Source organism: Panthera uncia, chromosome B4 (genome assembly GCF_023721935.1).
Source record: "Panthera uncia isolate 11264 chromosome B4, Puncia_PCG_1.0, whole genome shotgun sequence".
Classification (NCBI taxonomy): domain Eukaryota; kingdom Metazoa; phylum Chordata; class Mammalia; order Carnivora; family Felidae; genus Panthera; species Panthera uncia.
The window spans coordinates 39,818,357-39,829,570 of NC_064809.1; the positions used below are offsets into that span (position 1 = coordinate 39,818,357).

Consider the following 11,214-nt stretch of genomic DNA (forward strand, 5'->3'; position numbering starts at 1 on the left):
CCTCAGAGGGCCTCAGGCAAGCACATTCCTTAGTGAAGTATATGCCCTAGAGAGGAATTTGATCCAAAGTTGCACAGGCAATCTGGGTCTTCATTCCAAGGAAACCATTTAAAGAAACCAAGGCAAGGCAGAAGTGTCTTGCCTCCAATCTCTAGGCCAATGCCCATGGAACAGGCTGGACATCACCATCACTGCCTTCACCACCTGGGACTCCCCTAGGCAGAGGCACCAGCTATACCAATGCTCTTCCTCAAGTCTTTGAACAAGAAAATCTTGTATGCTCATCAGATTTAAAAAAAAAAAAAAAAAAAAAAAACCACGCCACCTGCCAGAACAAAGCCAACACTCCCGGCAGGTGACACTGGTCACCAGGGCCCCAGTCCTGCAAGGCCATCCCATCCCACGACCCTTTACCACCTGCCCAGCCTCACCTCCACATCCTTCTCGAGCTCAAGCCCTGCCTCCATCAGGTTGTGCTCAAACTCCTCCCGCTGTTCCTTCCTCTCCTCCTCCAGGGCATCAAGTGGCCCCAGTTCAATGTCACCATGGCCACCAGCACGAGGTTCCTTGCCCGTCTCCCCATTGGAGACAATCGCCAGCGAGGGGCCAGGGGAGCCATGGCCAGGGTGCACCCCACGTTTCCGGTAATGGTAGGCGAGCACATAGTCGACCTTCCTCTGGTTGTCATGGAAGTGCATGCGGCTCAGACGGGCCTCCGAGGACACTGGCTCGTTGGCATCCAGGTAGTTATTGATGACCTGGCCAGAGAGAACGGGACAGAGACAGCGAGGTCCAGTGAGGAGGAGTGAGAGACGGAGGAGGCTAACCCTGTGCTCTGGGCCCAGGGCGGTGGACTAGGAGGCAAGGCCCTCAGGCCCAGTGAAAGCCACACAGTGGCCTAAGTCCTTCCACCATACCCAGCCCACTCAGCCCTCCATCCACATGTCCACAGCCTGGACACCGATGCCTTCACTCCTGCCCTGGCATCCGTGCACACATGTATGCTCACACGCACAGACGACACGTGCAGCAGCGAAGCCCTGTGCTTCCGCACCTGCCTGCACACCAGAGCCATGCACCACCCCTGCACACGCACACACAGCATCGACACACAGCACCTCTGCACCAGCTCTCCTGCACCCATCTGTGCACAAGTGCACTCTGGCACACACAGCCCTCCACATGCATGGTAACACACCCACGCACACTCATCTCCTTGCAGATCCGCTGGCCTGCCTGCAAACGCATGCACGCTTACACACACAGATTACTCACTGGCAAGTTCTCTGGATCCATTGGAACAAGGGCCAGTTTCTTGTCACCCGGCCCACCCCAGCCCCACCCCACGGGGATTCACTCTACACTATGCCCCTTCACAGCCCCACATCCTCCTCCTCCTCCTCTGCAGCCACCAGTGGGGACGGCAGCAGGGGGACTGACTTCTGCTCCCGACCAGCCTGGAGGTGGGAGGTTGAGAGAAGAGGAGGGGAAAGAACAAGGCGGAGCAGGCGAGGGACCTGCCTCCCTCCCTTTGGGCGTCTCCCTGTTTATTACTGGTTTGGTACCCAGCTGCCTCTGCAGCCACCTGGGAGGTCACCTGGGCAACCAGATGAAGTGCCAGCCACAGGGGAGAGCCTCAGAGCCACCACGGCAGAGGTCTGGTTCCTCAGACCTGTGAGGGGAGCCAAGGAGTCTGCAGACCAACAGGTGGGCTCACGTGGCCTCACACCTCCCTCTCCCTGTCCTCTGACCACAAGACTCCAGCATAGTCGGGACACTGTGCCACCATGACTTGGAGAGAGAGAGGAAAAGGCCCTAAGAAAAACCCTGGAGATCTCTCTCTCTCTCTCTCACACACACACACACACACACACACAAACCCCTGCCCCCCAGGTGGAGAGTGTCTCAGTCAAGAGGCTCCCTTTGGGCCCCCAACAGGGCCAGCCTTTACCCCACCCCAGCACTCACCGAGCTGCCACAGGAGCTCCCTCCACCGGAGGGCGGGCCAGAATCTCGGTCATGGTCAGAACTGCCCTGCGGACCCGGGGCTTGGGAACCGGGAACCTTGAGGTATTGCTGGCCACGTTTGGGGCCCTGGCCACCTCTGGCCACTGCCCGAGGGCTCAGCCGGCGTGGGGAGCCAGGGAGCAGGGGGATATCTGTGAGAGGAAGAGACAAAGGAGGCAAAGCAGCTTCAGGTGACAGAAAACCCAGGACACAGAGAAATTGAGGCACTGATGGGAGGGGAACTGGGATGTCCCTAAGAAAAAGGCCACATCTCCTCACAGCCTTGGTTAGCCAGGGGGGAAGAGGGTCTCAGCCGCTACATACACATGCATGCACACACGCACGCACCCTGGGCGTGGAGCCACCAGCAGGAGCCCCTTCAGATGATGGGTGCTATAACCTCTTATAATTCCCAAACAAGAGAAGGTGGCTCCGGCGAGCCAGGGTAAGTGGAGCACTCCTTGGAGAGACACCTTGAATTAATGCCAAAGGCTTGAGTTTGGGGGCCTCTCCCAGGGCAGCCAGGCGGCCCTCATGGCCCGAGGAGAGAGCAAAGAGGAAGAGAGACCAACTGTGGGGCCCCTGAGGGCAGGGCCGGGCTCTGACAAAAGCACTGCCTCCAATGCCCTTGAGGGGTTCCCATGCGCCTGCTGCCCCCACCGGGGCTTCGGAGCTCCACAGCCCCTTCTGGACCCTCCCCAGAACAGCCCCCGGAACAACCCACAGTGGGAGCAGCAGTGCTATTTCAGGGAACTTCCAGCTTCACCTCTGGAGGGAAAAGACCCAGGCTGGTGACAGAATTGCAGAATGTCACAACTGGAGGGGACTGAAGCATTAAACACTCCGCTTTGCACCAAAAAGCCCCAGGCAGGGGCCATGAGCTAGCTGCCAGGGCCTCGAGGCTGATGAGACTCGATCTGTCCCTGCGTCTGAGAAATACTCTTTCCAGCAAAGCAGCAAACCCAGTGCGTCTGGGCCTAACCCTGAGCTCTGCCACTTGCTCTGAGAATTCTCTGAGCCTGTTTCTTCAACTGCAACATGAGAATCCCACACTTGCAGGGTTGTAGTGAGAATTCGAAGCAGAGATGTACATGCGAAACACCCAGGGTAGTCATCAGCCCATGGGTGGGAATAAAAGGTGCTTATTATAATTATTATTATTTTCATTTTGAGCTCCGTGTAAGAAGAAATCATACCATATACATCCAGCTCAGCCCTCAGCACCTGCTGAATGAATGAAGGAACAAAAAGCACCTGGAAGGAGAGCTTCTGATCAGTGACCAGCTTGTAGAGCAGCCCCTTAGGTGCCCAGCTCTCTGCTGGACAGTTCAGGAGCCCTAGGACACCTGGTCCCTACACTGGAAAATCTTATCATCTCTTTATGAGGACAGACCTGGCAGGTAGGAAGCACAATGAAGACCAGCAGAGGAAAGCTCTCATAATTTACTTCTACACTGTGGGCTCTAGTCCGTATTGTGGAAGACCAGAAAGGCTAGAAGGCTTCCTGAGAACTGAGCCTGAAGCTGGTCTCAAAGGGTGGACAGCTTCTGAAAGGCAGGAGAGAGAACACAGAAAAGCAACAGTGGGTATGCATGCTGGTAGAACGACAGGGGGCAGTTCAAGACATCATGGGAGTGGATTCTCTCCTCGGTCCTTAGTCTCACCTCATCCCTTTCCCCTGTGCCTTTCTGCATGCTTGCCCGCCATCTGGCCCAGGGCAGCATTGAGAACAGGGCTCTACAGCCCAGAGATGGCTTGAAAACCTTCAGATGCATGTCTAAGGAGCCCAAGACCATACTGATGTATAACTGGGCAGATGACAAAGGTGACGTTCACTCAAGCATCCTTGACAGCCATATTCATATTCACACCTGTGACTCAAGATAGCTCATATTCAGAGTCAGCCCAAAACTTTGGTCAAACCATTACCCAGGAGCCACGGTCTCCTGAAGGTACAACCTGGGGTTTGAGGCTAGCCTTCGGGGCCCCACCAGCCATCCCAGCAGCAACCTCTGCTTGCCTCTGACACACAGACCATGGCTGCATGAGGCCCTGCTTTTATGCCCACCTTTTCTCCCAACCAACGAGAACACAGCATATGGCTGAGTTGTTTCAAATGCAAATGACATACCATGCAGTAATGACACAGAGGTGGAAAGATCCAAGAGAGCTGGCTTACACCATGAAATGAAGGCTGCGGTGGCAGATGGGGGGAGGGGTTGGGGGGATGGGGGGTGGGATGTGAGCGATGTCTGGGCATCAGGAAGAATAGGGCAAGTGAACACGCTCCACAGGAATCCTCTAAGAAGCTGAAAAAAGGTGAATTGGGGTTGATCCGAAGTAAAGGCCATCATACACAGCTTATGGAACATGATACTCATTTGAAAATAATCTTTCCTTCGTTGACCATTTACTTGCCTCTTGGTACACGCCGCCTTGCAAAACAGATCCCTGGGTGTTCAGGATTAGCTGCCTTCTTGGGTTATGGGTGCCCTGAAGGGCATGGCTCACCCACCTCTGGATACCCTGGATGGATTTTCACAAGGCTTGGACCTGGGGCCTCTTTTCTACACTCTTACCCTTTTCTACACTCTTTTTCTACACTCTTACCCTTGCCCTCTATCTGCTCCTATGCCCCTCTCTATGCCCCCCTAGATACTCTATCTGCTCCTATGGCCTTAATGACCACCTACGTCCCCATAACCCTCAACATTTTACCTTTAACCCTTACTTTCTTCCAGCTTCTGGATCCACACATCCTCCCGCCTACCTGGTATCTCCACTTGGATGCTTCAGAGCCCCTTCAAAACCTCCATCTCCAAAACCAAACTTACAATCTGCTCTACCAGATGACTCTCTTCCAGGAGTCCCTATGGCTATGAATGCCACCACTACGTTCAGTCCATACACCAGAAATCTACAGGCAGCCTCCAGAGTCTTCTTCCCTCATGCCCCACAGCCAATGTGTCACCACTCCTATGAATTTTGCCCTGAAATATCTCCCAAATCCATCTGTTTTTCACCACCTCCATGACTACCACCTTAGCCCAAACTACCACACTTATTCAGCTGGATAACCCCAGCAGCCTCCCAATAGCGCCTACTCCATGCACCCTTGCTCTCCTTCACCGTTCTCCAAAGGCAGCCAGGGGGTCCTTTCAAAATGTCGACCTCACTATGACACCCACGTGTGTGGAGATTTCTGGTGCTTCTCACCACTCTCAAGCTGTGAGCCCCTGCACAGCCTGGCCCGCTCACGTCTCCACCTCATCTCTCCCCGTGTCCCTCTGCGTTTCTGAGCTCCGGCCATACCGCGCTGCTTGCAGTGTCTGGAATGCACCATACTCCCTCCTGGCCCAGGGTCTTACCCGTGCTCCTCCCTCTGGCTACAATGTGCTTCTTCGTCTAGCTGTGGGCCACCTGCTATTTTGGCCATTAGGGAACCAGAAAATCAGAAGTAACACATTCCTGTCTCGAGAAGCCACTGATCAAGGTATAAGACAGAAATAGTCAGATACTACAGGCAAAGCTAATTTGCTTCCACTTCAGACTTGACTTAAATTCCAGAAGCTGAGGTAGTGTAGGGAGGGCTTAGAGGACACAAAGACACATGTAAAGTCAGCAGACGAAGGCCTCCAAGCTTTATCCAATGGACTCCACTGGTCAGCAGGGAACTACAGAGAGTGGGGCACTTATTGGCTGGTGTCACTGAATAAAGGTAACCTGTTGGTGGCAGCCCACTGATTGTCTAGTCAAAGGAACTCCTGTGCTCCGAGCTTCTGCCCAGATCTGACCACCCCCAAGTGACTCCCCCATATGGGACTAGCCCATTTTTCAACTATTCACACCCTCATAAACTTCCTGGAGCATTGGGGTGGGGAGAAAGAAAGGTCTTCCTCACCTAGTCAAAGTGTAACCAGATGAAAATGACCAGGGGCCTCCCGCTAAACATGGACAGAGGGCAACCCCAGCTTGGCACCAGACCCTGCCCACATCCACCTCTGTCCCAAGACATTCTCCCCTGCCACCTTCAGAGGGATCTTTTCGAATCACACCGCCCCACTCTCCCACTGAAAGCTTTCCAGTGGCTCCCCACTGCTAGAGTAGAAAACCTTCACCATGAACTGAAAGGTGCTGCATCCATTCTCCAGCCTTGCCCTCACCCTCCTTCCCATTCCCCTCTTTGAGACTAGTCTTTCTAAATATTCTTATCTGCTCCATTTGCTAAGAGGCTGAAGCACAGCGGCACCCAGGGCCATGGGATAAGGGGAGGGAGCTGCACTTGTTGAGGGTGAGGAGGAATCGAAGGGGAGGAGGGCAGTGTTCTGGTCTCGACCTGATGTTTGGAGGACCTGCAGCCTGTCTGAATGGTCCATGGCGGACAGTCTTTTGCAGGCCAGGAATAAGAAAGTCACTAAAAGGCAGGCTGTGATTTGGGACGACATGAACGTCACACAGGGGTGGGCTCTACAGACAACTGAGAAGTGCTAGGTCAACAGCCACACCCTTCTCCATCCCACTCTACAACCCCCCCTCCCAGGACTAGCCAATGGCACTCCACTACACAATGAGCCCCACACTGAGCAGAAGGACCCCTGGTGCCTAGGCCTGGCATTGCCAGAATTTCAGAAAAATAATGTATTTTCTCTGCACATTTTAGTTCCGTGATTGAGAGGAGGGTGTCATTACCATATCTTTCCCTCACAGGGGGAGTGTGATGATATGGTAAAAACGTGAGCTACAGAAAACGTGAGGGATCTTTACCAAATCCTACTCGGGGCTCAGGGCCCGCCCCCTTCATCTGCACCTGCCCACTCCGATTTCTCTGCTCCATTCCAGTCACTGTGCCCTAAGTCCCCAGAATTCCCCTTCTGTGCCACCCACCTGCCTGCTGACTACTCACCTCCTCCTGGAAGTTCTCCTGGACTAGGCAGCTGTCTATCCCCAATGACTGCAACTTCCTTTCTCATCTGGGACCATCACACACTTTCTAATCCTTTTTTTTTTTAATGTTTATTTTGATTTTGAGAGAGAGAGAGCACAAGCAGGGGAGAGGCAGAGAGAGAGGGAGAGAGAATCCCAAGCAGGCTCCACACTGTTGGCACAGAGCCTGACGTGGGGCCCGAACTCGCAAACCATGAGATCACGACCTGAGCCAAAACCAAGAGTTGGACACTTAAACGACTGAACCACCCAGGCGCCCCTCTTATCCTTTAGAACCCACTATTTCAGGGGTGAACTCTGTCTCTTCTAGAAGGATCCAATTTCCACCACCCAGAAAGGCTGCAGGTACCTCAGGCTGTGCTATAGAAGCAGACAAAGAAGGAGCAGGATCAGAGATCTGCAGGGAAAAGAACAGAGACTATAGGCAGGGAGAGGCCCAAATCTCAATGAAAAAACAGGTATAGCTTGTTTTCAGGGTCCTCCCATGGCCTGCCCTTTCACACGCCTACCCAAGGCCCCACCCCAGCCACGGTCCCCATTCTGTGCTGCACTTTCTCACCCACCACCAGGGTCTTCCAACACCCATTCCCCCATTTAGCTCTTGGCTGTCTTGGCTGAGAAGCTAATACACTGCGAAGTACAGGGAGCCCTTGCTGGCAACCCGAGACAAGCGATACAATGAAAGCATTCTGAAAACTCTCAGGGGCTCTGGAGATGCCGCTGGCCCTGCAGGGGTCCAGGGGCAGGGGTCTCACTGTGAGGAATACTCTCTAGTGGTGGGCACTGCTACCCCACGCTGGGTGAGGGGAGAGCTGCCACAGGGAGAGATCCGGACCCTTCGACTCATGCCTCAGCTCTAGGGCAGTTTGGCAAGAACCTTCAGGGTCACAGCCAAGGATCAGAGCAAGGAGGGGCCCCTGAGTTGGGGAGCCGGGCAGGAGCAGGCTATGTAGAGTCGGGTGGGGGGGGTGGTGAGAAGAGCTCGGGCAGTAGCTGATGGCAGGAAAACCGGAGCAAAGGGACCCGGAGGCACAGTCAAGAGCAAGGCAGCAGCAGCCTGCACAGACGGGGAGCAGGAAGTGGGTTCACCGGGCACGGAGGAGGGTGAGGTGAGTCACCGGGGCCCTAGGAGGTTTCCAGAGCCTCCAAGAAAGAATAGCAGGAGGTGGTTTCCTGTGGGAGCAGGACCTCCAGGCAACACGGCTCTTCCTCGAAGCTTCCCTCATGGCATTGTTACTGCCTCACTACTAACCATTGGCAGGGCAAGTGTGGGTGCCCCAAAAGACAGGGCCACCTCTCTCACTGGCCTTTCGGGGCCACTGCTTCCAGCAAAGCCAGATAGGGCAGGGCTGCCCTGAGTGGAGATGGTACATCCACGCTCTCCTAGGCCAGGGACAAGATTCCTGGTGGGCCTCAGAGAGACCTGGGCGCCTTCAGGACGCTCACCTGGACCCTCCCCAAGCATCCTGGGACAGATGGACTGCATTTCAGTTAGGGTCAACTTTTTATGCTGAGGTCTTACTCTGTTTTCCTACATGAATCTGACAGGCAAAATCTGAGCCTCCACACTTAAAATCTGGACCTTGCAAGGGCCCTGCTGTTCACCCTACTCTCTACCCCAGAGTTCCTGTTAAACAGTACCTTTCTGGGCCTCTGCATGTGGCCAGAGTAACAGAGGGATGATCTTCCAGTGCCCTCTCCCTCTTCGGCTCTGCTTATCTTGACTCAAAAACAGCCCTCTCTCTACCGATGCTCAAACATTCCCTTCCTAATGAAGATACAGCCCCAGTGTGGATCCTTACCTTGAACCTGGATAAGTAAGAGCTAACTGGCCTCCCTGCCACTAAGCTGGCTCCCCGCTGATCCTCAGGTCACAACCTGACCGAGTTACTCCCACTCAGGGGCTTTCATTCTTCTTAGATGAAAACCAAATTGTCTGATATGCACACAGGGCCTTTCATGATCTGGGCCCTGCCTACCTAGCCGAATACCGTTTCATCTCCTAACATCCATCCATGGCCTGCTTACCCTTTCCAGCCTCCTGGCCCCATGCACGCACCACATGCCATGCTCCAACCACACCTGGCCGCTCTTGGGGGGTGGGGGAGCGTACATATATGCCATTGCTCACATCTCTATTCTTCTCAGACCATTTAACCTCCTGGGCGCTGTGTAATACACTGGAAATAGAAGGCTTGCCCTAGATGCTCACAAGGAAGGCAGACTAATAAGGAGAACAGATTAATAAGGAGATTTCAGGAACAAGAGAAAAGCTGAGGCCGGAGTATAAACAAGGAACTACAGTAGCAGAAGCCCGCAGCTCTGCTTAGAGCCAGCAGGCCTCCCAGAGTACGTGACTTTTGAGGAGCATCTAGAAAAGACAAGGAGGCATCTTCCAATGGGCAAGGGAGGAAAGGAGATTCCAGGGAGAAGGGCAATTGTTTGTATGGTCCTTCGCAATCAGCTGCTGGGCTTGCCTGTTTCAGGTCATCAGCCTCCTGAGAACAAGGCATGCGTCCCCCTCGTGTTCCTCTTCCACCCACGTAGTCCCAATAGGTGACCAGCTACGTGGCAGAACTCAGGGCAGGCAAAGAAAGGGCACTTTGGGCTTATAGTACACACTTTTTAACAGGGCCTACGAGGCCCCTTACTATCTTTCCTGCTAATATCAATCATCTCCTGCTAGTCACTCCTCCCTCCCTCCCACCTCCTTCTTCTATCTCCCTCCCTACCTCTCTGTCTCTCTGTCTCTCTCTCTCTCTCTCTCTCTCTCTCTCTCTCTCACACACACACACACACACACACACACACACAGAATACACACACACATCAGAGAGAATAAACTACCAGCAGCTTCCAGAAGAAGGTGACCTGCTTTTTCTTATCCCTACTATTTGATCTTTGGAATTGTTCTCCCTTTTGCCCCTAAACATCTCTCCTCAACCAAGACTAGTTGGTAAGTCCCTTCCTGACATTTCTCAACCCTTTAAAAAGGCCTTTTAACAAAGATCACTTATAGTCATTGCTCAGAGCCAGGATCCTACAAGTGAAGACCCAGGTCAAGAAAAGCAGCAGCATTTCAGGAAGCGCTTCCCTCAGGGACAGAACCCAGGGACTGGGATCTGGATGAGTTCCTCAAATGAAACCTATTCATGGGCATCTCATCCTACACTGTGGTTGGTTGTGTGGCTGATGACATTAAGGGATAACGTCCCTCCCTCTATGTCAGGAGGAAGCAGCCAGTCTACAACGCAATTGATCAAAACTGCTCTGTTAGCTAATCGTAACCTGTTTCCCAAGTATAATAACATGAAAAGAGCATAACAATGCAATGGTGAGCAAAATGCAAGCCTTCCTCCAGCCCCTCCACACAGATCACACATGTGCTCACATACACACGCATGCACACATGCACACCACTTTATGAGGGTGACTGGCTCCTCTCCTGGTCATGCCTGGTGGAGTCTCACCATGTCCCCTATCTTCCTCCACCGTCCACGAACATCTCCTACCTCTCATCTCTTCCTCCTGGTATAACCAAGATTGATGAGCTCTGCCTTATTCTGAGCTCTCCAAAGAAGGTGGGACAGATCTCTGCTGCCCAAAATGGACTGGCTCTGAGGCTAAAGCTTAAGACAGCTCCTGTAATCACAATGCTCTGCTCAGACTGCAGAGGCCTGTGGATCTGGATGAGATATGAGGGATACAGAGAGATTCAGCAGACAAGAGGAACATGGATGCGCCTCAGGATTTTATAAGATATCCCAAATACACATATAATCGATAGGAAATTGCTCAAAAGTTTTCTCTCCGCTACAGTGTGGTTAACTGAAATAAGTAAATTCATATCATATAGACAGCAAGCCTCATGTGCTCAGCGGTGCTCTTCCTGAGGACAGGAACAGTACCCATCTTGTTCGCCCCTGTATGCTTAGCCCCAAACATGAGGACTGGCCCATAATTGGCTTCGGGAGCAGGACAAGTGCCTTCCCACAGCTTGGCAAGGTGGAGCTCAACATCAAGCGTCAGCTAAGATGGTTAACACGAAGTAGAAGCTTAAAGAATTGTTCATGAACACATCTGAGACGCCCCTAGGGACTCCCAGAATTGCCAGGTCAGACTTTTAAAAGGACTGGAGATCCCATCGTAACTAGTGGGGGAACAGCTTGAGAGACCCATTTGGTAATTTCTCATGACTCCACCTCTACTAGGCGGCTGTGGTGACCATCCCAAAGACAAACTGCTCTTCCTTAAAACCGGATG

The 11,214-nt window shown here is 53.1% G+C and overlaps 1 protein-coding gene across 1 annotated transcript in view; it reads right to left on the reverse strand.

The window, feature by feature from the left end:
- Nucleotides 1-342: 342 nt before the first annotated feature.
- LOC125919792 (anoctamin-2-like) overlaps nucleotides 343-11,214 on the reverse strand; it is a 22,959-nt gene continuing 12,087 nt past the window's right edge. Inside the window, exons 2-3 of the mRNA XM_049626652.1 lie at nucleotides 1,969-2,192; nucleotides 343-758 (exon numbers count right to left, since the gene is read on the reverse strand). Coding sequence (XP_049482609.1) covers nucleotides 411-758; nucleotides 1,969-2,192 — 572 coding nt within the window. The 3' untranslated portion in view covers nucleotides 343-410. The remainder of the gene's footprint in view (nucleotides 759-1,968; nucleotides 2,193-11,214) is intronic.